The sequence below is a fragment of the Lagopus leucura genome, unplaced genomic scaffold, assembly GCF_019238085.1.
Source record: "Lagopus leucura isolate 7727_CA_CO unplaced genomic scaffold, USGS_WTPT01 Super-Scaffold_100159, whole genome shotgun sequence".
Lineage (NCBI taxonomy): Eukaryota > Metazoa > Chordata > Aves > Galliformes > Phasianidae > Lagopus > Lagopus leucura.
In genome coordinates this window covers 31,891,715-31,918,683 of record NW_024962335.1, presented here as the reverse complement: position 1 = coordinate 31,918,683, position 26,969 = coordinate 31,891,715, and the positions used below count along the sequence as shown (strand labels likewise).

General features: G+C 40.2%; 1 protein-coding gene across 3 annotated transcripts in view; it reads left to right on the top strand.

Annotated features, from left to right (window-relative positions):
* PHF21B (PHD finger protein 21B) overlaps positions 1 to 22,647 on the top strand; it is a 155,294-nt gene extending 132,647 nt beyond the window's left edge. For all 3 annotated transcript variants that reach the window (XM_042890043.1, XM_042890042.1, XM_042890044.1), the window contains 8 exons: positions 3,472 to 3,523; positions 9,808 to 9,884; positions 12,486 to 12,540; positions 15,715 to 15,737; positions 17,107 to 17,265; positions 18,288 to 18,363; positions 19,267 to 19,370; positions 21,824 to 22,647. In XM_042890043.1, the coding sequence (XP_042745977.1) occupies positions 3,472 to 3,523; positions 9,808 to 9,884; positions 12,486 to 12,540; positions 15,715 to 15,737; positions 17,107 to 17,265; positions 18,288 to 18,363; positions 19,267 to 19,370; positions 21,824 to 22,048 (771 nt within the window). In that variant the 3' untranslated portion in view covers positions 22,049 to 22,647. The remainder of the gene's footprint in view (positions 1 to 3,471; positions 3,524 to 9,807; positions 9,885 to 12,485; positions 12,541 to 15,714; positions 15,738 to 17,106; positions 17,266 to 18,287; positions 18,364 to 19,266; positions 19,371 to 21,823) is intronic.
* The last annotated feature ends 4,322 nt before the right edge of the window (positions 22,648 to 26,969 follow it).

The following is a 26,969-nucleotide window of genomic DNA, read 5'->3' as shown; positions in this document are numbered from 1 at the left end:
TTGCTTTGTGAAAAGACATAATACTGCATATTTCTAAAAGCAGTCATGGCTGTTTAACAGATGATTAAATTTGAGACAAAGAGTAACAAAGATGCTGTGATCTTTTCTTAAGGAAAACAAGCAATCTAGGCATTTCTCTCCACACCTTTGTCTTCAAAGCACAAAACTGAGGCAGGAACTCAAGTATGTCTCAATATGTCTCAGTATGTCCGTTGTGAGAGACTGGGATTGAACAAATTGCATTTAAAATTCAAAATAAATAATCCAGAAATAACCAGACCTTCCAGTAGCCAGGAGTTCCATCTGCAATTCCTGAGTTCCTAAACAAACAAGAGATTGAGGATGCTGGCTGTCTTTTGTTCTTGCCTTGAACTTTCTGCTGGGAAGCCGACCCCAGCTAGAAATTAAGGAATTATGCTAGGGAGCAGTTCTTCTGTTATTTTTGTGTCATTAGTGTGTGGTTGTTGTTGTTTTACTGAGTTTAGTACAGAAAGAGACGGTCAGAATTGCACAAAGCATTTTGCATTTCATTTTGTGTGTCAGTAAAATGTTACATTTCTGGTAGATTTCTAGCATTTTTTTATTTGAAAGAAAAATTAATGCCAGAAATGCTGGTTGTTTAGCTAACAGTGATTTTAATTCTATCTAACAAGGACAAAGAGATACTCATTGCTATTTTGGACTAAATGCTAGTGATTAAAAAGCTGAAAAAACTAAAGGATCAGTTTAGTGGATTCCTGCGCAGAGAAAAAACAGCATTGCATTGCCATTACTCTGTGGTACTTGAAAGCAAAGCTCTGCAGTGGAAGCAGTATTTTGAATTTAATCCAATGGGCTGCATGAGCATGAAATAGCAAAACCCATTTTAAAGATGCTGTTAATATAATATGCTTGTTAAAATGAATGCAGCTTTTACTGAATCCTTTAAAAAGAATCCATCTTTCAAACAACTGTAAAAGCTAATGCTTCCTTTCTTTAATAGTGAGATAATTATCAAGTCCATTTATGAAAGCTCTTCGTATGTTAAGCAAGTATGCTGTCATTACTTTTAATTAGATATATATTTGAATATTGTTAGTATAAAGAGAGAAAATTGTTTAGCAAGCGTTCCTGTACACAAATAATGTTAGTTTAGATGTCAGAAAATACATGCTCCCTTTACAGCCTGATCTTTGGGTAAGATAGACAATCTATGCTCCATTGGGAAAATACAATTTCACATTAACCATTTCAACACTCTAATTCTGTATTGAAACGTTGCTATCACTTCTGTTCAGAGTGCTGACGTATCCTGCCACAAAGTTACTTTCAGTAGGGGTGAAGAGAAGCTTGTAATTCTACTCAATTGACAAATTTTCTTCTCAGATCTTCACAGTGGGTCTCAGATCAAATATTCATCTTTCCCTTCACATGTGGAATCCCCACTGTGTGTAGCTGGTGTTTTAGACATGTACGGAGAGAGCATTAATGAAATCAGGGTGTGACATGCATATGTACATGTGCTTGTCATTACCAGAGTTATGGAAGGCAGAAATATAGCATGCGTCCCATCTAAATTGCTGGTGATTAGGTTTTAAATTGTCATTTATTTAATCTACAGGAGGAATTACATACTAGGGGATCATGGAATGACAGTATTCCTTTTATGGCTTTGTTAGTTCATCTCCTGAATGTAGATATTTTCATAGATGGAAGAACAGTATGGATATCCAATCCTCACCCACTAATTTTTGAAGAACCCACTCCTTAGCTGGATCCTTCATTTCCAAAATGAAAATGTGCTTCCTTATACTGATGCATGAAAGTGACTTACTAGTTGATTTTATCCTGGGTTGAAAGTTGAATCATTGTACTTTTCATCAACAAGATGGTCAAATTAATTTTGACTTGGGACTGTTGAAATGTGTTCTTCTGACATTTCTCTGGTTGAAACAGAACGTTTTGACCTTGTGCTACTTAAACATTCCAGTTAATTCAACCTAAATCTATTCATTTTATTTTGGGTGAGCATGATGATTAAATCCTCCAATGATCTTTGAGTTCTTTGCCATAGTTGGATTGTGAGTTTTGCTTGCCTGTGCTCCTAATAGCTTGGGTTTTCAAGTTAGATCATCTCTGCTGTGGAATAGCACCTGGTGAAAATACCACCTGTGTAACATGCCCAACAAGGCTGTTCAGAACAGCACAGAAGGGAGGCTTTGTGTTATCCTGGGTCTGACTAGAAACCAAGAGTTCAATTCAGTTTGGGCTAGGAACTACATAGCAAAATTTCAGTTTTCCATTTAAGAAAACAGAATGGACAAAAAGGAATTTCTGATTCAGCAGAACTTTTTCTGCCAGGAAGAATTTCCCAATGAGAAATCAGTGACACAAAATGTAAGTCTGTTCTACTACTTGCCCTATTACTGCACAGCTATGTTTTGAAATTTTGTTGGTATTCAAATGTGTTTTGTTTGTATACAATGTACAAGAATTTTAGATCACATGCCCTGCTGTCAAGTGAGTTCACCACTGTTAGTGCAAGGTATTTGTTCACTCCCCAGTGGGGGAAGGTATCAGAGTGTGTATTTGTATTTCATTCATGTTATATTTTTTCTGTAACTTGGGAAGAGCAATTTCTGAACTGTTCTGTTCACAGAATCACAGAATGGCCAGGGTTGGAAGGGACCTCAAGGATCATGAATCTCCAACCTCCCTGCCACATGCAGGGCCACCAACCTCCCCATTTAATACTAGACCAGGCTGCCCAGGGCCCCATCCAACCTGGCCTTGAACACCTCCAGGGACGGGGCATCCACAACCTCTCTGGGCAGCCTGTTCCAGCACCTCACCACTCTCTCTGTAAAGAATTTCCCCCTGACATCCAACCTAAATCTTCCCTCCCTCAACTTAAAACCATTTCCCCTTGTCCTGCTGTTATCTACCCTTTCAAAGAGTTGATTCCCTCCTGTTTGTAGGCTCTCTTTAGGTACTGAAAGGCTGCAATTAGGAAAGACTAATTAGGAGAGTCTCTGTTGGGAAACTGTGCTTCTAATGTCTTCTTGATTATTAACAGATGTACAGTATTGTAAAGTTCAATGAAAGTGTGTGTCATATTTTCTTAGTACAGCTTGCTCATATCCAGTAAAAACAGTGTCAGGTCCAGACAGTGACAATAATACACAATCACTTCTCAAAAGTATGGAGTAACAATGCAACTAGCAATATGAAATTGAATTGACTGGATTTTGTGCAGCATTAGCACTCATACAGCACTGGCCTTATGTCTCTGAACACTACTTACAGTTCTACAAGTAGGGCATGATTGACCAGGCATATCTAAAGCAAATCTTGAATTGCTTTTTCATATGCATTTAGGTAATAGACATTTCCAAAAGACCTTTATTAGTCTTATTCTATCAGTGCTAGATTACTTACTTCTACCAGGATTGTCACAGTAGCAAATCTAACCCCTGTTTATTTTTTCCATAGAAAATTGCCTTCATGGTAGCATTAGGACTGGTTACCACAGAACATTTGGAAGGTAAGATGGCATGTGTTGTTTCACATTTCAGATTTTGAGTGATATTTTTTCTCTCTGCTGCTCCACAGCTGAAAGAAATGGGTGGTTTGGTCCTCAGAAGGGCAATTAAAGATCACGTAGAATGTTGCTTGTGCACAGTAGTGCTTTTCAGCCTCAAACTAATGGGTGTCTGTGTTTTGCTCTGCCTCCCATCTCATCACACAGGTGTGACAACTGGCTCTGCAGCCAGCAGCAGCATGCCTGGCATAACCTGGTGTTGGGGCTCACTCTGTCAACGTGGTCTTTTAAAGGCAATTACTTGCCAAGGAAGATAGTGAAGCTAGGCTCTGGCCAACGCTGGTCTGCCTGAAGTGTCAGCAAGGATCATTCAAAGATCGAGAGTTTATCCCAGTCTTCTGTAGTGAGCATGCGCTCCCTTGTTTCCTTGTTGAGAAGGACATGCTGTCATTTCTTGAATTAACTATCCGTCATCTTTAGAGTTCCACAGAATAATGTCTATGACAGTAATGAAATTCTGCTTTTGCTTTACGTGTTTTTAGGTGAATTTAAAAACTACCTCTCCCAAGGTCTTCCTTTTCCCACGCCTTTTTATTTAGCCAAAATAAGCAGATTTTCATGAGCCTGATCTTGCTCTTGTGTGAGAGTTGCTAGTACACCTTCCTATGCCTCTAAATATGTGTTCAGACAGATATTGCATATAATCTAAAAGCAGCCGTCACCTACTGTTTGCTTTTTTTTTCCATCCTTCCAAAAAAGCCTTGCAGAAGTTAGCAGATTTGTACCATTCTTTGCTCTACCTTTGTCTTTCTGAATCAGGTTATAGATGGGAGCAAAAAAACCTGTTCAGCAAATTTGCCAGTTGTGTTAAATGGGTATGGGGGTTTCTTGGTGGAATGGGCACATTCTCATGGAGAGAGGAGTTATTGTTAAGAAAAAATCTATAGGTTGGTGTATTTTGGTTATGTGCTCAGCCAGTTCAAGTTGGTGAGATTCCACTGATATATGGAGTGCTAATCTGGTGTCTAGCGAAAGAGTGAATCCTGATAACAAAAATGTTAATGATAATTGACACTGCTTATGACTGTTTATTTGCTTTTAAGTTAGCCACATTCTTAGATACCTTGCTGACTCAAGAGTCCAACTTATTTACAGCTTTTTTCAATAAGGTACTTTTTTCTTCTCTTCTCTTGTTTTAAGAGTGGCTGTGAATTCTGGAGAAAATAGTGTGTTAATTATAAAGGCTTCTCCATACATGCGGCAGGTTTTCTGAGCTTTCTTTTTTTCTTTGCTTCTTTTCTGTCTCTTTCCTCTTTAAAACTGCATTTTAGAAAATCATTTGATGTCCCAGTGACTGAGAATTTGAAAGCATTTTAGAGGAACTTTAAGCCATCAGCCTTTTTAATGCCTTAATGATAATGGATTGAAATGGAAATTAAAAAGCCACAGCAATTTTGAGAGAAGATTTTTAATCCAAAAAGTGCAAATGATGACTGGTTCTTGTTTTCTTTGTCTAGGGAAAATAGGACAGCATTTGAAATTATGCTGAAGTGGAGATTATGCTTGCAACACAGGAAACTTTGTTTTGAATAATTCTTTGCTCTTTGATTTTATTGGAACTAATAAATTGTTCACATGGATTTAATGCTTATGTTCAAAATGACAAGAACTGCTCTGCTCTGTTTGTTGTACAGAACACTAAGTGCAGAGATGCACATTTTGAACCTAACTACTAGAATATTTATCCTCCAGAATCAATTCTTTCAGATATATTCAATGTTTATATTCCCACTATCTTGAAATAAACGGCTCTCACCAAGAGCTATTTACTATGGAAAGGGTATTTTGTCATGATTGTTGGTGATTACAGCTCCCAAAAATACCTTCATAGCTTTCACAGGCTAAAGGTTGTTGTTTCAGTGCTGTGTCATATTTATGGTTAGCAGCCACTGTGATTTACCAAGAAGTTGTGGTCATTACGCGGTTGCGTTTCTCTCAGTACTTCTAATGTATTCCTCAGTTTTACATTTTTTGAATTAGGCTGTGTCAGGATTGAGTCATTAAAAGCCTATTCACTCAGTAACATCATCTCACGTTACTGATTTTCTTTGTTATTTTCATTGATTTTGCGATGAGGAGCTGTGACGCCTTTCTTACAAGGATTTCTCTACCAGCCCAGTCTTTCCACCTGAGGAAGTTCTTTCCTCTTGCTGGGAAAAGAACTCTGTTCTGCAGATTGCCAGTCCTCAACAGTAAATGATCATCAGAGCCCCTTCCTCTAGTGTTTCACAGGATACAGATTGCATTGAAGAGGTAGAGGAATTGTCATTACAGGCCTTATTCAATAACCATACAGTGCTTTTGATGATGAAGGCAGTAGCTTGTGGAAACTTTGCCTCCAACATAAAGCTGTCTTCAACTTTATTTATCTCTGACAAATGCATTACCACTTAGGTTTTTTTCTTTCTGTTTGGTTTATATTTTTGAAAATTAACAAACTAAAGAATAAGTCTGTGATGCAGCACATGGTTGTGACATTGAAAGTTCCAAGAATACTTCTCAGCATTGGCACTGTGTTAAAATAAATAAATAAAATTAAAATCTAGATAGAAAAAAAAAAAAAAAAAGAAAACATTCTAAATAATTCTTTACTTCGGGTCTTGCTAAAGAAAAAAAAAAAACTGAAATATTTCCATTTATATTATTGGATTGTTTTAATAAATTAAAAAAAAATTGTTTAGTTTTACTTCTTTAAGCCCTGCTGTGAAAGAGGTAGCAGAGAAAACATGCTCAGTACTTTTTAGCAGAAGTAGCAAGCAGCAAGCAACAAAAGATTGTATCCTACTCTTTGCCTCTGGTCTAACGGGGTGTGATTACTTACAGATATGTTCCTGGGTGTATGCACAAGGAGTTCTGTAAATGAAGTGCTGACATTGTGCCCTTCCTCCCTGGTGGCAGTATAGGGTAGAGTACATCCAGTGCCATTTCAGTTCATTAGTCTCTCTCTATTTCCTTCTATTTCCACTATGATTACGTTTCCCCCCTGGCCAGCTTTTATCTTTTCACCACACTGATGCCTCTTCCAAAGCTGCGTTCCAGGTCTCTACCACCAACATGTGTCGGTCAGGCTCCAGCAAATATTTCTGTTGCCTTGGTGAGAGCATGTATCAAATAAATTCTCTCTTAATCCTGGGACCCAAAAGGGCGGAGAGCTACAGATCCATCATGGGCTTCTCATGAAGACACTCAGCCTAACTGTGCACTCTGACACATGGAAATCTCTGCCATGTCAGGTCCTTTGTTTCTTTTCCCAAACCAGTGATCTTGCATCCCTGTGACAGCCTTTGAGAAGCAGTAAGTATGGGCAGCCCTTGTTCCAGCTTTTTACCTGCACTGCCATGCGGATACTGAGGTGCTGCAGCCCCTGGATTCACTGACTGGCTTGGAGCTGGCTGCAGAAACTACAGCTCGCTCACACTGCTGGAACCAAAGCCCGAAGTCAGTGGTCGCCTACTTCCTCTCTCTCTACTAGCATCAAGACACACAAGTTCTTCTTCTATTACATCCCTGGCACTTTTGACCTGGTGTGCATTCCCTTTCTAAGACTGAGACCGTCTTTCTTCCCGCAGCTCTGTGGCAGATTAGTGGATCCACATGTAGCACTCATGCAGCTGCTGATATCATATTCCCATCATGATGTAGGGTTTGGAAGCTTCAGGATGGTGATTTCTTCATAGCCTGGTAATGCTTTAATGGTAGGACAGAGCCATTACCTACACAAAAGCCTCCTCTTCGCAGGTGTCATAATGGTGGGAATGTTAACAACATGCTGGCAGTGATTGCAACCAGGGAGTTTGTTGCACATTGCTGTACAGTCTTGCATCACATGTTTCTTATAATGAAATGCTTCATAGTTTCAGGAGGCACGTGGCAACATATGTCTATCCCATGACATTCTAGGAATCAGACCTGTCTTGAACTGTCCTAGAAAAAGACACCCGAGTGTGAGAAATGATACTCCCACGCCAGTGAGAAAACCCAGCCAGAATATGCAAGTGGTTGTTCCTCTGTTTTTCTTTTCTACATGATTTTCTTCTGCTACATCCATCACCCCAAGAAGTGTCAGCTTAGCCAATAGCCCTTTGGGAATGAGAAGTTTCAAATCAATATCCTGGAACTCAGAGCGATAAAAAATCCATGTAGACTGTTGGCCTCATTCCTATTGACACTATGTTCAGGATGTGACCAGTAATACTCATACCATACACGGCCCTTTTTTTACTCATGGGGAAGGGGCTTGCAAGCCAGAACTGTATGTCAAGAATCATCATAAGCATCCTGAAAGATGGACTGTATCACACTGTTGGGTTGCAAATGAGAGCTAGAATTCAATATTCCGAATTTTGTGGAAATTCTGAGATGGGACTCTTTACCTCAAATATGGAAAGACCAGACCTTCTGCAGAACCAGATGGTGTCTTGAGTTTTTGTAGGGTGTGCTCCTGGTGCTTTGATGGGCTGCTGGGTTAGTGTTCCTGCCAGTTCCTCTTCTTGGAAAAGTGCTCAAAGCAACACAATGGAAGTGATTACAGGAACATATAGCCTAATGGGATCTCTCAGTGCAGAGTATGAACTTTGCTATAAGATATCATTTGGTAAACATTTTGAAATGGAGCATCAAGCTAGCTGCGCACATAGAATCATAGAATCATGGAATCTTTTGAGTTGGAAGGGACCTTTAAAGGTCATCTACTCCAACACCTATGCAGTGAGCAGGGACATCTACAACTACATCAGGTTGCTCAGAGCCCCATCCAGCCCAACCTTCCACGTCTCCAAGAACAAGGCATCCACCACCTCTCTGGGAAAACTGTTCCTTGCCATGCTACCCTTATTGTAAAGTACTTCTTCTTTGTATCCAATCTAACTCTCCCTTCTTTTATTTTGAAACCATTTTCCCTTGTCTTTTTGCAACAGACCCTGCTAAAGAATCTGTCCTCTTCTTTCCTACAGCAACCCTTTAGATACTGAAAGTCCACTCTGGGGTCTCCTTGGAGCCTTCCCTTCTCCAGGCTTAACAGCCCCAGCTCTCTCAGCCTGTCCGTGTGGGGGAAGTGTTCCATGCCTTGCATACTTTTTGTGGCCCTCTTCTGGACACACTCTAATAGGTCCACTTCCCTCCTGTATTGAGGGCTCAACATCTGGATGTAGGTGCTGGTGAGGCCTCACCAGCACAGAGGAGAGGGGCAGAATTATCTCCCTTGACCTGCTGACCACGCTTCTTTTGATGCAGCCCAGCACACGGTTGGCTTTTCATGTCATGGAGTGGATGTTGGCTGGTTCTCCTTGTTAATATCTGCTCTTTCTTTATTAGTGAATTTTACTAAAAGTAGGCTTTAAAATACACTCTTATAATCTTGCTGTTCTGAGCTGACGTAAAGATCTGGAAGAAGAAATTCCATGTGACAGAAATGAAATCCTAGTTCAGATAAAAGCAGCAATAAGCTTGCAGATTTCAGTGGGTCAGGAATTCACTCTTCCTTTCTGTACATGTTTCCAGAAGCGTACACACGACTGATTTTAACTAAGTGCAGTCCTGAGTAAGTGCCATCTTCAATAGGTGTTGCCCTTTAGTGGGAGAGAGTTATGTATTTCCTCCTTTTCAAGACAGGACTGCAGCTCAGTGAGACCAACTATGTGCTGCTGTTTCCAGTGGTGCAGTGCCATGTATGGCTCACAGCAACATTTTGCTCGGGACTGTGAAGTTGTGTATTTTGGATGAATAAGTCATAGTGCCCTAGTTAGAGCTGAGTCTAGCCATGCAATTCTGACTACTTTTTCTAGTCTCCATGGAGAAAAAGTAATGTCAACAAAACTTAAAAGGATTTCTGTTCTCTCATCTGATACAACTTTCAAGGTTTAACTGCTTTATATACTCTGTTTTGTTAATAGCAGACATTGATAGCATTTTGAAAGCTTGATGATTGCTAAATGTGTGTGTTGAGGGAGCATCATAAAAATCTTGTAGGGAAGCACAAGTCCACTGTGAAGGAGGGGAAAAATAAAAAATGACACGTTCTGAATCTTACAAGGCAAAACTTATTAACGTCAGGCCTTGAACTGCAGCAAGTATCAGTGCTGCTGCAACCCAATTAACACTTTAGAAACTGAAACTGAACATAAAACCCAAAGGATTGAGGATAAAAGCATTTTGCTTAACAAGTTAGATTTGAATTTTTCCCCGATGAATGAGAAATACACAATTTATGCTTCTTTCTATGTCTACAGAAATTCAGAGCAAACGTCAGGAAAGGAAGAGAAGAAGCACAGCAAATCCAGCCTACAGTGGACTCTTGGAAACAGAGGTACTTGATCATTCACTTCTTATTTTTTTTTTTTTCTTTTGCCACTGTTTTCATGTCAATAAAATGTTTAAAAGTGCTTCTTATTACAAACATAGATGTGAATACAGAACCACACATTCACTTGTAAAGGGGTATTGATGTGAAGAAAAAAAACACACAGATTTTCATCTCAGTAGCCAAGCAACAGATTTTCTCCCCATAACATCATTTGCTTCAGACTTGAACTCAAGTTGATTTTAGTAAAGGCCAAAAGGACCAATTTTTTGTGGGATCTAATTACTCCTTTACCTATACAGACGGTCCTTTTAGATCATACCTGGAGAACAGAAGTGTTTTCAAACTTGCATTTTGTTTTTGAACTGAGAAATACAGATTTATTCAGCACATTAAAATTCCACCTTTAACGTTTCACCGCAGCTCAGGGTTGCTATGTGAGCTTCCTATAAAAATAAAACTGATTCACAGGCAGCTCTCTATTTAATTAAGATCCCTTCGTGTTCTAAGTTCTTAAAGCCTAAATAAAGTGATTTTTTTTGTATGTGGGTATCAGCAATGTGAAATTTTTGGTATGCCGAAATTTCAGATTTCTGTGTTTGTTGGCAGGTAGCAGACACATAAGACTAAGAAGAAGCCTATCAGTAGTAGTCAAACTTCTTAGTGAACTGACTGTTCTTTTTTGAAAGCATTGGAGATTTTTATTCTCCAGAACATCTCTGGGAATTTGAATTATTCAAAACTCCTCAGTTTTTCTCCAGCCACCTCTTCATTGCAAATACTGATGTTCATACATCCAGTGTTTAACACAGCCGAAATTGTAGGCTTGCTAGCACTACATTTGTAGTGTCTTCTCATAAGACCTTTTTCTCCCAACAAGTTTATTAAGAAGCAGCAGTTTTGTGATTGTATTCTGATCAGTGTTCAAGAGAAATTCAGTTGTCTTGGAGGAGGGATAGAAGGGGTGATGGAAGAGGCCTGCTGCACCCTTAGATTGTACTTCTCATTGTATGTATTCTCAAAAGCATATCCTGAAGTGAGAGATAGCATGGAAAAAAAATGTCTGTGAAAGAGTCCTATATCTGATCAGCGGTATCCTCATTAGGAGCTATCATTAAATACTGACCAGGGGGAATGCTGTTTAAGTAAAATGGAGGCAGATGGTTTTCCTCTGATCAATTAGCTGCTCAGATTGATTCGCTAATCAGTGAGTTGAGATATTTTGTGGCATTTCAGGCATTTTGGTGCGGTTTAATTTACGGTTAGTCTACTGAATGATCTTTAATTCATGATTGTTTAAATTGGAATTGCGTATAAATTAGACTTTCTATTTGCCAACGCCCCTCAAAACGGCAGGAGCTCAGCCTCTGTAGTGGTGATGTTGACTTCCTTGATTACAAAAGTGTGATCACAATTTTCAGTTGAATGTTGTGCATATCATTTTTGAGGCTTTCTTTTTTTCCCTAAAAATGTTTTTGAGACATTGCTTTCCCACTGTCAACACCTAGGTTTGTTTGTTTGTTTGTTTGTTTGTTTCTTGGTTGATTGATTGGTTTGGTTTGTGTCTTTGTTGTGTTGTTGTTTTGTTGGTGGTGTTGGTTTTGTTTGGTTGGGTGCTTTTTTTTTTCTTTTTCTTTCTTTGCATTGGAAAGAGTTACGTTTCAGGCTGGATATTTTGAAGAAATAAACATTAATTTAGAATTCATTAAGAGGCTGCCAGGCATCTGTGTATAAAAGAACAGTTTACTCACCACAGAATAAAACATTTATTAGCAAAAACCTTCTAATTTTCCTTCAAGCAGACTATAACATCTAATGGTACTGTTTGCAGTCCTGCTGTACAAGGATGGTGGAGAGGAACAATTAGGTGTTATGTAGACTGTCAATGAAGCCCGAGTAGCTATTGACTAACAGCTTTTACAATCTGATAAGTTGGTGATGGACTGCATTACATCTCTGTTAACATCTCAGTCATGTTTCCAGTGGGCTGTGTTTGCAAATGTGAAGTTCTTTGGTGACCTCAGTAATTGAAAACAACTACCCACTCCTAAAGGACATACATGTTAACTTCTGAAAGAGAAATATTTAACTTGGACAGTAATGCATTGCTTGCAAACAAAATATATTCCAGCTAACTGTGAGCAAGTGTCATAGAAGGTAGTGATGTGTTTCTGCAGCCGGGAAGTCCATCACCGTTTCACCACCTGCAAATAAAGATGTCATCTCACAGCAAGAATTTATTATGCAGTTTTTCCTTTATAGACATTGTTTATTTGTTAGGTTTGGAGTTACTGTTGCTGTTGCCTTGAGCCTTTGCAACATAACCTGAAACGCAATCAATAACATTTCCAATTTGCATTTCTCTTGTTAATAAAATCTAATGTACATGAAACTGCTCTATGAGGAAACTGTTAGAGAGGTAAATAAGGCAACCGTTTATATGGCCATGTTAGGGGTTAGCAATGAATAATCTAAAACACTAGCCTGGCTTTTGGATACTTCGTTATGTATGAGAGAGCGCATGGAAATAATCTGTATGTGACAGTAAGAGACAACTAGAGCACTTTTCAATAATGCTATGATACTGTGTTTTTTTTTCCCATCCAGCGGAAACGTCTTGCATCAAATTTTTTGAATAACCCCTTGTTCCTTTCAACAAGAGGTAAGCATATTTTTAAGTCAATATACTACTATTCTAATTACATGTTAAATATTTATTGTTAAATATTAATTGCATATTAAATATTTAAATACATGTAGGATTTCATATGAATTGCTACTGGGATACTATAGGGTATTACTTTGTGTAAGAACCCTGAACTTTTTAGTGTGGAGTGAATATAGATGCTTTTCCTGCAAAATAAATAAATAAATGAAATAATAATTATAAAGAATAAAGCTAAAGGTCACAGCTGTGTAGAAATGGATCCAAAGTCTCTGCAATGAATGGTAAATCTGGTCTCTAGCACTGCAAGCACCATCCAGTGAGAGGACTGATTCAAGAAGATAGCACTGCCAGCCCCAAATGCTTAAAAACGTGTATTGAAAATTGGATCTAAATGTAATTGCTATTCTGGAGTTTTCATTTGCTTCTTTTTGTCAGCTTTAAGAAACTGCTATCTACTTTCAAAGGCTAGAAATTTACCTTACCATTTGCCTTAAAAACAGTGGCCAAAACACACAGTTTTTCTCACTCTAAGAGCTGGAGCAATTAAACTAGATTTGATGGCCTTAAAGATGCCTGCCAATCTTGTACTTAGGAGAACTTCAGATGCTGAAAGTTTCATGGTAAAATCTTTGAGAATGATCAACTGAGAGGAACCACTTGAGATGATAATTAGCTTATGTGAAGAAGCTAATTCCTGGAGAAATGTGCAATATGCAGAGTATTGAGAGGTGGGAGTTGAAACAAAGAGAGCACACAGTACAATTTAATTCTTTAGATGAGGCCCAAATAGGATTTTAAAAGACAAAGAAGCTTGAGCTGCATGTCAAAAAGGAGAGAAAGCCAGTGGAAGCATTTTTGTATTTCCTTGCCCTTGTTTTGCCTTCATAACTTAAGTTTTACTGTGGTGCATTAACGGTAAGGGACAGCATTTTTTTTCTGATCCAATTATTATTTCAGATTTTGGAGCATTTACGGTAGTAATTTCAATCAAGACTTCAATTAAGACATCTTTTCAGGGTTTTCTTGGTATACCTGTCAAGTGTCATGTTTAGAGCCACCTTTTTGGCACTGCCTTGAATTGCTGCTCCATGAGATCACCAACTAAAATGCTATGGTGCTTCTCTATATCCAAAATGTGATGTTCTAGATGCAGACAATTGGCCTACTTACCATATGCCTCTAGTGCCTGGGGTCTCAGAGGACAAGAGAGGTTATTATACAGTAAGCTACCATGATGACATGCCTCTTAGCAGGACCCATGCTCTTGTGAGTCCAAGTTGAAAGAATGTTATCCCTGGCTCAGTTTTATTGAAAAATCAACATTATTATTTGTCTTATCCCGGCACTTGCTTTTCCCTTGTAAACATGCATCTGGAGAGAACAACAGTGTTAGCACTGGGTGCCGTTGTGCAAGATGAGGTGTAAGCTCTGATCTGAAGTCAGTCACTGTCCCCAGACAGCTTGGAATAAGAGAGGTGTAGATGTCTGCCCATAGTGGACTGCTGATTTCCCCTTCTCCTATAATAAACCGCTCCTTTAGAACATTTGTCTTCAGTTTAATTGGTCATATTTTAAAATGTCAGAAACTTTACATCAAAACTGAACTGAAAAGAGAAATAAACAAATGAAAAAAATCCCTATGAAGTACAGGAAACAACTGTCATTTCCAGAAATGCAGAAGAGAACAATTCTTGTAAATTTCCAGCGAAATGTCAATTAATCAAGATTCATTTATCTGAAAATGTCTTACCTGAAATGAGGTCGCATCCCCTGACATACATCATTTGTAGAAGAGACTCTTCAATTACCAAGCCCTTGTTTGTCTGAATAACATTTATGTCCCCTGAGTAATCATAGTGTCATATAACGAAGGATCTGTGTGTGTGTTTTTGCATATGTGCAGTGACATCTGCAGATTTTATGGAACTCATTGCCAAAGGATGCGACAATTGTTGGAAAAAGCTGACAAATTTATGGAAGAACCCTTCTAAGGTTGTTGAATATAAAGGTGAAGATGCAAATTCCAGTTTAAGGAAAGCCTTAAACTGCTGTTAGTCTCTGGAAGGATACCTCTGGAGAAAAGCAATTTATGCTGTGCATGCCCAGTTCCTGCACTCTAAGCCTGGGCACCAGCAACATGGGATGCTGTTAGCAAAGGATTTTGGTCTCTGTAGGCTAACTGAGATGAAGCTGTTCCTTTGTTCTTATGTTCTTGTTTTTACATATCTGTGAGCATACTGCATACATGTCTTCACCTGTACATGTACAGCTTCTAAGCTGCTTGGTACATGTGAGTGCACACTGGGGCAGCTGTGTTCCCAGCTGTGATCAGAGAGGGAGCTGAAGAAATTAAGGACAGAATTCTAGTTTGGCTGTCACCACGTCAATCTGAAGGAAAGCCATCAGCTGCTTGTCACTGAAACACCGCATCAGTTCTCTTATGAGTCAGCAGCAAAAATCACGAAACCACTGCACTTCTCATAAAGCTATTAAAAATGTCTCAAACTTTATTTTTGGATTAGAGCATAATGAATTTCAGAAATATTTTTTAATGAAAACTTGGCCTGTTTTCCAGTGAGCTCTGGTGGTTCTTTTTCCTATCAGCCTGTGAAGACAGTTCATCCAAAGGTCAAAAAAATCACAGGGATTTGGGTGGAAGCAGATTGATGATAAAGAGCTGATGAAAACACAGAGCTCACTCCCACAAGTGGCTGAGCATTTTGGCTGTGAATCAGCTGAACACCTATATATTTAACAGTAAGTCAGTAGCACCACTTCTGTTTCCCAAGATAAGCGACTGTATAAGTGCCTTGCTGGTGCATGGCCAAGCAGTTCATCACCCAGCAGGCTGAGGTCCTTAAGGAAGGCTTCCAGATTGATGACGTGTGGAGAAGAGTTCCACAGGAATCTTCTTGAAAATTTCAAGTAGACTCTGTGCTTCTCATACAGTGGCATGTTAGCATCAGACCTTTGGGCACAGGGCTGCTATGGTGTAAATTTGAAAATTTTAATTTGAAAAATACTCACTGGCGCTGAATTGTGACAGTGCCCTGATCTCCTGCATCTCAGCTTGACTAAAATTCTTTCCTTCCTATAGCAGAGAACTAGCATTCATTTCAGCAACATATTTCCCACTAATCTGTTCTCTGTCCTTTTTCCATATGCTAGCAAATGAGGATCCATTCTGGAAGGTAGGTGTAGCAAACTTTGTGTATTACAGGTGTCTTTTTTCATCACTGTGTAACTCAGTGCTGTCTTCTGATTACTGTAGTCTCCATCAAGGTACAGGACTGCAGGATGCTCTTTGCCTTTCATATTGTTTTTGTGAAACATTCCTCACTTGACTAAATCTTTGAGCCTCTGAGTTAGAATTTCAGAGGCAGGATTTTGTGGGCTTGCATGAGCAAGGCTGGAGTTTCATCCCTTTGTAGAATCCCCCCTGAGAAACTGCTAGTCCAGATTTGTGCTTTTAATGACCATTTTAAGAAAAAATGAGTGACCATTATATGTTGTATAGGTTAAATCTCTCAATCTTGAGTTCAAACTTTTTGAGAAGATAATTTTAAAATGTTAGTACTTTGGAGAGCTGTTTTTTTTGACAGGACTGATTTAGAATTCGGGATGTAAGTCTAACTAAAATTATCATGAAACATTATAAGGAATATCCCTAAAAATGAAAAAAGTACGCTTTTGGAATTAACAAAGGTGCAATATTATTATTCTTCCTTCTGGAAAAGTACTAGGAAAAATTAGATTTTTTAATATAAAGATTCACAAACCACCAGAGTTTCAAAATCAGCCTCTCCTTTATTAAAATGCACTTAATTATACAAAGAGTAATTAACGTTGCTGCTACATTAGCATAGCAATTTACTACATGACATTGTAACTTTGTTGATGAGTCTTAGTTCATGTTATATATTGCTTCAGACAAAGTGTTAATCAGTCTTGTTGGAGAAAGGTTGTCAGATTCTGAACAGAAAACAATTGACAACAGGGAGAATAGAGGGCTGGGGGAGCCCTCTAGAGGAGTTCACAAAAGAAGGGTACGTAGGAAAAGGCTGTTCTCAAGCATACAATTTTCCTAGCTGCTCTTTGAGGCAATGTGCATAAAACATGGAACTGTGCTTTTTCCCCAGAAACTTCTGCTTTCTTGCTTCCTTTTGTTTTGGACTTGAAGGACAAGTGAATCACACTTTGACCCATGCTTCAAAATAGAGCTACACGTGGTGATATATGAGTCAGATACACGTTATCAAGAACAAGTGAAATAATTCCTGCACTACAATCTGGCTATATTAGTTCATTCTCTGCTCTGTTTGATAATTTGATTCTTATTTTTTCTGTTATAATGTATGGAACTTGCTGCTGGCTCATTTGTTTGTATTTGCATTCGTACACCGTTATTTCTCTTGTCTTCTTCAGTGGCCAGGGTGTTTCTGACCAATAGATATGTCTTTGAATGAGACTGGCTGCTGTAGTAGTGTCTGTGATTGCTGCCCAGGGAGAAGGCCCTGGTGGGTTGACTTGATCCAAGCCATCCTTGCTTTTCTCTTGCAGAATGAGATCCACCATGATGAATACTGCACTGCTTGCAAGCGTGGCGTTAACTTGCAGCCCTGTGGCACGTGTCCCAGGGCGTATCACCTCAACTGCTTGGACCCACCCCTCAAAACTGCCCCCAAGGGGGTCTGGGTCTGTCCAAAGTGCCAACAGAAGGTAAGCTGCATGAGGCATAGTGCACCAAGAAGAGAAAATAGGAGAAACATCGAATTTGTGTACCGCTAAGCTAAATTAACCTACATCACAGTTTTGGGGACCGCGTTTGATAGAGTAATACTGAGAGTTTTAGTACAGTTTGCAGCATTTATTTCTGGTATTTTTATTGTACCAGACTTAAAACATACAGTGAATGCCTAGACTCACCATAATTACATCTGCTGAGATTTGTCCTGGAAAAAGATTAGAAATGTCTCTTCATTTTCTTTGTTTCTCTTTGTTACCAGAAGGCCAGCAACATGTATGTTGCAAAACAAAAAATGTAAACATTATGGGTGAGGGAGACATTGCCAGAAGCATAGGCTTCACCAGTAGATCTGAAAGCTATAAGGAGATCACATCATGTTCTTTAAATCATGTTTGTTATATGATATTTATTGATCATAGCTATGATCAGGAGTGCTAATTTATCTAATTGCTGTGAATAATGCTGATTGTAAGAAGAGTAAAATAATTACTAAAACAGTACAGTGTCACTAAATTGTAGAGTGGAGGCTTAGATTTTGTGCCTTAGATTTCTTTCTGTTTTGCCCTGGGATTACTGTTTGTTACCCTTTGAAAATATTGAGAGGAAATTCTAGCATGAAGCTGTAGAGAACAGAGCTGTCCTGTGTTAGATCTACGCAGTCATATTTTCATGTAAGCCCCCAAACTCTCCCATGATACTCCCGACAGCATGAACATCTGCTGATCAGGGGCTGAGAGATGTTTTCTGGTCATGGCAACAAGAAGCAGAGGCTTTGTTACCCTCTTTAGTCCTGGTTGATCAGTTTAGAGATATGGAAAGAAGTAAGGCCCAATGGAGATTGCTACACAAGTTTCTACTTCATTATTTTTCATCTTGTGAATTCTGAGACAGGAACTCTAGAGCTGGTCCTGCAGACCTGTGAGGCTGAAGGAATGAAAATATTAATGTGTGCCTTTGTGAAGTCCTAACTTTTTGTTGTTTCCTGGGCTTACAGGTGTTAAAGAAGGATGACAATGTGCCATGGTCTGGAACTCTAGCTATTGTTCACTCCTATGTCACTCACAAAACAGGTAGGGATTGATATGGCTTTTGAGAAGGGATTCTTTGCTCGTGATGGTCGATACCATTTGAATACTTCATGGCACTGATATTAAAGCAGTGTTGCAATGTGACTATTTTTCAAAGCACCATAAGGAGCTGTGGCTGAGAACGGCAAGTGGCTTTCTGTTGCCTTCTCTGTCTCTGCTCCTTCTCTGTCTACTCTGAGGAATCTGAGATCAATCTCTGAGGAATTTCACTCAGTGAAATTTCACTCAGGCTGTCATGAAAGTGGTGACTTCCTGGTAAAAGAAAATGGGATTTTGAGGCACAATTATATACCAAGCTGGGAGGCAGAAAGGCATGATCAGGCTAGGGAGGGGCATACAGCTGGGTCTGCAACACTTTGCCAGATTAATATCTCAGATTCTGTAGTAATATCAGTCTCTAATTACATTGGTATTATTTGGTATCAAAGTCATTTGTATCAAATAATGTACGTGCATTGACTCATTTCCTGCTGCACTCTTACAATGGGCTGTTTAGGGCATTACAGTGTATTTGAGAGGAGCTTTGCAGAATCTGACACTGTTATGGTCTGTGCTTTTCACCCAGAATCACTGAACCTGAGTCATTACGGGTGGCTGACCTGTTCCTAAATATCTTTCACCTTTTTCTTGGAGACTTCAGGGCCATATGTGGTCCAATCATTAATTCTATCACACTGTAGCTTTTTGGATCATCCTGTGTGCTGGCCTTTGATACAGACACATCCATGCAAACAGAAATTCTAGGTTTATTCAGCTGTATCTGCAGACAAAAGGCTACTGATATCAGAAACTTGCCTTTCAAAATGCATGCTTGGTATTGTCAAGCACACAGTTTTGTTATATTACCTTTTCTTAACTTGTACATCCTTAATGTTATTGTTCCAGTCAAAGAAGAAGAGAAACGAAAGTTATTGAAGAGAAGCAGCGAGCTGAAGAGTGAGCACAGACAGTTAGAAGAAAAAGATCGACTTCTTAACAATGCAGTGAAGGTAGGACTCCTGACTGGGGACTTAGTCTCCTGCTGAGATGTTTATAAAGACTTTATGGTTGAAAAACTGGTAGTTCGTGGCTAGAAGATTATTTATGCTCCCAAGCTACAAAAGTTCAAGTGTGTTTGTTCTTCTGTCTGAGGAAAAACGTGGGCCTCCTTTATGTGCAAAAGCAAGTTCCCTGGGCAACCTGAGGAGAAGAAATCACCAGTGACTGAATTCCTGTTGTAGGCATAAAAACACAAAATAGGTTCCCCTGTCTTCCTTGTGGTGCTGTACACAGCTCTGATCTGTCTGATGACAGTAAGATACTTCCATCCTTCAGATGAAAAGATCAGTGTGTGCTCCAGTGGTAGCTGCTCCAAAACTCCTGAGATCAGGTAGAAGTAGCAATCCTTATTTGCCTTTGAGGTTGAATGGTGTGACAACCTCTCCATGAGTGAAAATGGATTCCCAACCATTTCCTCTGTGATTGCGTTTCAAACTTAATGTAGGCTGGCGACGTCTTCCGTATGTACTGTGCTATGAGGGCCAGTGTCTGGCAGTAATGACAGGCCTGATCCCTGACTTCCGTAGATGAAGGAGCTTATTTGGTACTAGCTCACCTCATGCCCACTCTTAAGGGATAGCTGTTAGTTTGTGTGGCAGGCTCAATAAATATTTGAAACTTCTTTCCCCTGGAAGAATCAAAGTGGCAGCTGCAGGAGTGACTGGTCACTCCTTGTTTTACCACTGCAGTTACCCAGAGGAAGCATGCTAAAATATTTATCACATTCAAAATAGAATGGAAAGGAAAGCAATAACTTATTAAAAGACATCGCAGTGTGGGATATTCCCTCTAAGTGTGCACAGCCACCATCAGCGCTAATGGAAACAAACATATGTATGGAGAAGTGACCGGGGTAGGAAAGATCTTCAGTGGTTAGGAGAGTACAGTGGCATGAGGTGATCATACAAAGAAAAGCATTTGGGATGGATTCAGTTATTGGGTTTATGTCGGTACTGTCAAAGTCAAAAAATTTCTACATAAGCAGAACTGAGTTCTTTCAGTGGGAAAGAATCTTTTTTAAATAGTAAAATTAGCTGATGATTATATTTACTGGAGATATAATATATATACTGGAGATATACTGCAGTCCACTTGAAAGGAGAAAAACAATTAGAGGCGTTCCAGTGCAGAGTAATTAATTCCTGACATTTTCCTTGATAGAGATTTACATTGAAGAGAGAAGTTGTAAACATATCCCAGGTGAAATGGTTTTATTTGTTCAAAGCAGAATGTGGTGTATCTTTCACCTGAGATTTCATTTGTCTAACACCCAATCACTGAGCAGCTCTCACAGTGTCTTTTTGAACTACTTGACTTTCAGGTGAGCGTTTCTCACTTTCCTTGAGCTGTAGGCTCCCACGCTCCAGGTAGTCAAAGGAAAGGAGTATGCAGATGAGTCGCAGCCAGGTCAAGACCGATGGGAGAAGGAAACCAGGAGGTGTCAGATGTTAGAGGCCATCCCCTTCCACCTAGCAGACAGACTCAAGTGTTTGATCAATCACTTAGTCCCTTGCAGGCCAGATGATGTTTAGCGGATGCGATAGCAGCTGCAGCAGTACAGAACTGGAGAGAGAAGGGAGGCTTACGGATTCTTCTTTACTCCCTCTTGGAGATTCAAAATGCTTTTGTTTAGCTCCTACTCTCATTCTCATTTTTATGTAGATTTGCGTGAAATGTTTCAAGTGATGGTGGGGTGCAGTTTGATCACCCTGAAGGTAAAAGAATTTCTTGTGACTGTTGTGGTACAACGTTAGGGTCTTAGATTAAGTTTTCTGCCAAAATATTGACATAATGTTTGAAGAGAACAACTTATCTTCGCAGTACTGGCTCCCTAATATCTGGGCAGGGGCCAAGTGCATGGGGCCAGGCTCTTTTTGGTAGTGTCCAATGACAGTGGGCACAAACTGGAACACAGGAAGTTCCATAAGAACATGAAGGAAAGCTTCTTTACTTTGAGAATGACAGAGCAATAGAACAGGCTGCCCAGAGAGGTTGTGGAGTTTCCTTCTTTGAAGATATTCAAAATCCACCTGCTGCAGGGAACCATCTTTAGCAAGGGGTTGGACTTGGTGATCTCCAGTTGTCCCTTCTAACCCTTTTGACTCTGTTTCTGTGAATCCTGTGCCAATGACATCTCTGAATGCAGGAAGCTTGTTACAGAGTGCAGTCAGAAGTGTTCTCTGAATGCACGTGGACATGGGTGAAGGCTGTTAGCTCAGACAGCTGCTGCTATGGCTGCAGTGTGTGTGATCGCCCTGTTCGTTTTGCTTTTGCTATCCTCACAGGAGAATATAACTTCATTTGAGGAGGACGTGCACTCAGGACACAAAAGGATGTTTTGAGAGATGTTTGACACCAATCTGAATGCATTCTCAGCCTTCCCTTCTCTCTCTTTGTTTGACAGAAATGCTTAGAGCTAAAAAGCAGCCTGTTAGCCCAGCAGAAGGGGACTCAGTCATCGCTGGAACGTCTCCGAACCCTCATTAGACTGATACAAAACGAGCAGATGATTCAGGTTACCATGACGACCACCACCACCTCGTCCCTGCTCACCATGCCCTGGATCAAGCCCTCCTCGGCCTCCGCCGCCATGCACCAGACCTTGCAGCACTCGCAGGGCCACAACTGACCGGGCCGCCACAGGACAGCCATGGAAGGGGGACAGACTTTGCACCCGGGCACGAAGAGAAAGGGGACAGACGCAGAAGGAAAGAGCGGTCTCGGGGTTTATATGCATTGCAACTTGCAGGCCCGTCGGTCCCACTTGTAGTCGCTGTGGCGGCAGCTTCCCAGGGAGCGCAGCGCACTGCAGCGTTGTTTGCCGAGACCTTCAGTGCTTATGAGATTTTTTTTGTTGTTGTTATGTTGGCCTTAATGTACTTATGGCAGGATGAGCAGGAAGAGCATGGCCGATAGAAAGGAAGTGGAATATCCTTTTAGCGGGGAGCAGGCGGTTTTGCAGTTCTGCTCTAAGGGGGGAGATTAAAATGCAAAGAGTTAGTGAGCTAGTGGGTATGTAGTTGGGCTGAGAGCTGTTTGTGGGAGGGAAAACGGTGACGTCAAAGGAAACTGAGCTACTTAGGACCTGACATGGATTCTTTATCAGAGGAACGAGGTTGGCCCCATTGACTCGGGCGAGCTGAAGCTGGGGCCGCTTTGACCAGAACGGACACTCACAGAGCCTTCGAAACAAAAGATCCTTTTTTTCAGTATTATTAAAGTTGAGAATTGCAGATATTTAAATAAAGAAACTGTATGAAGTTAGCATTTCTAGTAAAATATTGAAGTATTTTCATGCTGATGCTTCTGTATATGCGTTCCGAAGTATTTAAAAAAGTATGACTGTAAAACTCCTTACTTTTTTGCAGGTCCTTTTTACTTATTTTGCTATTGGTGTATTTTTCTCATGGAGTTTTTGTGCAAGATTTAGCATAAACCATAATAGTGGATATCTTTGGCAGATTGGGTTTCGTTTTTTAAACAGATTGTTTTGGGGTATTTTGTTAGTATTTGATTTTATTTTTTTTTTAATTTGAAGAAAAAAGCAAATAAATATTCTGCTTTTTTTGTTTCTTACCAGTACAGATAAAATGCCAAAAAGATAACTTCACATTTTTGTACTGCGTTTTTATTGTTAAAAATACATTTGTTTGTTTTTTTAATTATTATGATTTTCCTTTTTGCTTGCGGAACTATCTGCCAAAATGGTACAGGAAAAAAAAAAAAATAACTGCCTCATGGGGTTGTTTCTCATACTGAGTAATATCAAGAGCTTTGGGGGAGGGACGGGCTGTGGCAAATTATAAGAGTTTGTTGGTCGTTTTTTTCCTCTTTTTTTGGAAACTTGACTCCTATTTAAGGTTCTATTGGCTCTTAGCACACTGGGAAGTGCGTGGCATTGGCCTGGCAAGCCTCGCACGCCTGCTGTTTCACCTGTAGTCTTCCTGACCCCACGGGTCCACCCGTCTTCCCCAGCCTCGTGCTGGACGGGGAGTGAAACGGGCACCCGGTTGTCTCAGCATCACCCCCACCAGTTGCCATCGCCTCTGTTGCTTACGAGTTCTTCATCAATTGGTGCAACAGGTACTTGAGGAAAGCAGGAAGCCACCAGAGCACGGCACAAGGCTAGTCTCTCACATCAGCGTATCACATGGTGCCGAATATCTTTTTTATTTTTAGAAAAGCAAAACAAAAAAAAAAAGCAAAAAAAAAAAAGCAAAAAAAAAAAAACAAAACCCCACACGCGAGGGACTGGCTTTTTCCATCGCCCATCACTAGGCAGCACATGGTCCCTTCAACCATTTTCACAACTCCGGGAGAAACTGTGCAGTACTATACAAATCTATTTTAATACACAACACTCGGTTGAACAAGATTTTTATATTCTTTTATCGATGAACAAAGTGAACTAAGTAAAACACAATTGTTATACATTGGTTATTGTATGCCTATTATGCATTCTAACGTGGCTTGCAATGTAAATGTTTTCAGGTTTAATGATTTTTTTTTTTTTTTTTCCTTCTCAGACAAATTAAAAAAATGAAAAGTGCGAATGGTTGAGTATGTGAAGAATTTCTGAAGAAGTGTCTTGGGCTGTTAAAAGTAGTTATTTTGAGAAAGGGACTGTCCAGTGGATAGTGTGCATAGAAAAAAAGTGTTTGTCTTAAATATGCCAATGTAGTTTTTTCTTCTTTATGATGCATTAAACTTGATTGACAATTTAATAGTCAATGATGTGCTGATTTTCCCGTCCTTCTCCCCTCCCTGGTGCACGTGGCAGGCAGCACAGCCCTTGCTCCTTGCAGGCTGCTGGAAGGAGACATGCTGTGGAACAAGGACATGTCACAGCTATAATGGCAGCTTGGCAGCTTTGGGCTTAGACCTGTGCTTTTAGAGCGAATGCTCAGATGAGAGAAACAAGCCCATTCTGCCAAGCCATTTCTAAATCCCTGTGTAAATACAGTAATTAAAGAATGATAGATTAGATCCCTTGCAAGAGTTGTCTGGCATCTGGCAGATGAAAGAGGCAGAATTTCAGCAGAACAAACAAAATGAAAGGAAGCCAATGTTGAAGTCCCATGAAACCCACCATGGTGGATAATGCTTACGTAGAGCAGCAGGCACAGCGCTGACACTTGTGCCTGTTGGGTAGGGTTGGGTTTTGCAATAGGAATTGTCATCATCATCATCCTGCCACCATCTTAACCCATAAACCCTGCTCTGTGCTATAGGACAGGAGCCAATTACAGAGCTCTGCATGTTGCCACAATAATTAATGCAGTTGCAAAGACTTGTAGGCTAATGCCAGCCTTTAATGTTCGAGAGTAATTTAAATTAAGGTTTTGGGGGAGATTTGTACAAGTGCTGATGGCTGCCATGCTCCTTGCTGTGGCCCTGGGCTCCAGCTTTGACAAGAATTAGGAGCTGTGGGGTTTCCGCTCTCTCCTTCCGAGTACAGGTTATTTCTGAAGATACACAACACTTCAAAGCTTCGGAACTCTTTATTTTAACATGATAGACTGTTTTCTGTGCATGGGACCTTTTCATTAGTTATCCTGCAGAGAAGCTGTTCTGCAAATAGCTGTTGGAATGAAACTTGTTGTCGCTGAGCTTGTCGCTTTTATATTTGCACCTCTTCAAATGTAATTTTGCCCAATCTTCCCTCTCTCACTGCTGCCCTTTCCTCAGAAATGAGAGGAAAAGGAACTCTTGGGAAGCAGCACAGAGCAGTGCTAGTCCTTTCTGGAGAGCAGAACGATGAGCATCAGCAATTTTAGGCCATGCCAGGATCTTCAAGCTTTGTCATTGCAGGAGAAGCCTCTGTACACCTGGATGCCCCAAGCCATCAAAAATTACGGGGCAAGGATCACTGAGCCAAGCTGTATAGGAGTTCATTTTGCATAGGAATTTGTCCTATATAGTTTATTCTACACATTGACTTACTCACTTATACACATTGATTTATCATTGCATACTGGCTTCTGAGCAGCTTGATGGCCTATTAGTAACACTTAAACTTCTAGAAGGGTGCATTATAAGCTGACGCATACTTTTTGTTCTGTCTTCGGCAGGTCCTCTGTAGTTAAAGTGAGACGTTATGGTGAACTGAGTGGCAACAGCCACATCAGATGAAACTCTGCTCACTTTAATCAGATTTTGCCAGCTGCAAAGCTCATTTCCAAGCTTATTTTGCTTAGAAAATGAAGCCTGGCTCCCAAGATCAATCACTAGCAACTGACTGGTGCATACAGAAACGCCAGCCTCTGTTTCTGTAAGCCTCTTTCAAGTTCATCATGGTGCATATCATTAAAGCAAAAGTTTTGTGTTTCTTTTTTCTTCTCCTTTAAAAAAGCAAACAAAAAATTAAATTGTCAAGGTGGAAAAAAGTACTACAAAGCGTACACAGGCATGTAGTGATGCTAGCCAGGGAGAAGAAAGCAAAAAGCTGCCATTGCTCTTTGAAGTTGTTGTTTGCATTTGTATGGCGCCTTGCAGATAACTTCCGTGTCGTTTAAACGCAGCAGAAATGCTACACCCCAACCTTTGATTATCAGCCTTGCTCATTAAGCATTTACCACAGAAATTTTAATTTACTTTTGCATTTCATCTCCAGGATGGAGGTGTGGCAATAGCCTTTTCCCTTCAATATCTGTACAGGGAAAGGACTGACTGCTGCCAGCAGTGCGGTTGCCATTGATGAAGCAATCTGCTGAGCTGTGAGCTTTGACATGAAGCTGGTGCTTCATCCACTCTGTGTGGAGACAGTGCTGTCTCATTTGTTCTCATGCCGCTGTTGCCTGCCAGGATGCCGGGCTGAAATCGTGGCCAAGGCACTGCCCTGAAAATTAGTGCCGCACCTGATTTTGTTACTTTTCATTTGAGGAGTTCTGCAGCAATCATTTCACCAGTGAGCCCAACGGATCATCAAGAATTACATCTGTCCCTCCCTCTGCCTATGCGCACTGAAGTACTGAAACCCAGGGCTGCAGCTTAAGCTGTGTCTGCTTGAGAAGAAAGGGCTGTGCCACAGCCTGATACAGGACTGAGCATCCTTCACCTGGCGGCTGCACATCCCATATGTTGCACGTCTGTTGGCTCCATCTCCCTGCTGGAGCCACTCCTGCTTCGTTTGGTTAGGGACATTTTATTGCTTTATCTGTGCAAAAAGAAAACAAACACACGGGTGGTGGCAACAAAGAGAACAACAAAGGCCTGACTTGAATTTAGTGTTGTTTGAAATGTACGTGTGTAACTTACAGAAATTTTCTCGTTGTTTGAAATTGCCTTATAAATAAATGTGTTGAGCCACTGGCTTTGTTTTACACTTTTCTCCTCTTTTTTGATTGCTTCATGTCTTCAAAAAATGAACTGAAAGGGTCCCACAGCCGGCTAGCAAAGGTACTCCACCACCATCACCTGTGGAATCATTTGGCGATGTCCAACAGCAAAGATCATTGAAACTGCACGGAATTGAAATAACAGTGAAACAAGAAGACAAACCAGAGCTTTTAATTTCACTCTGTGTGCTTTGCTCTCACACCCAGCCAGCC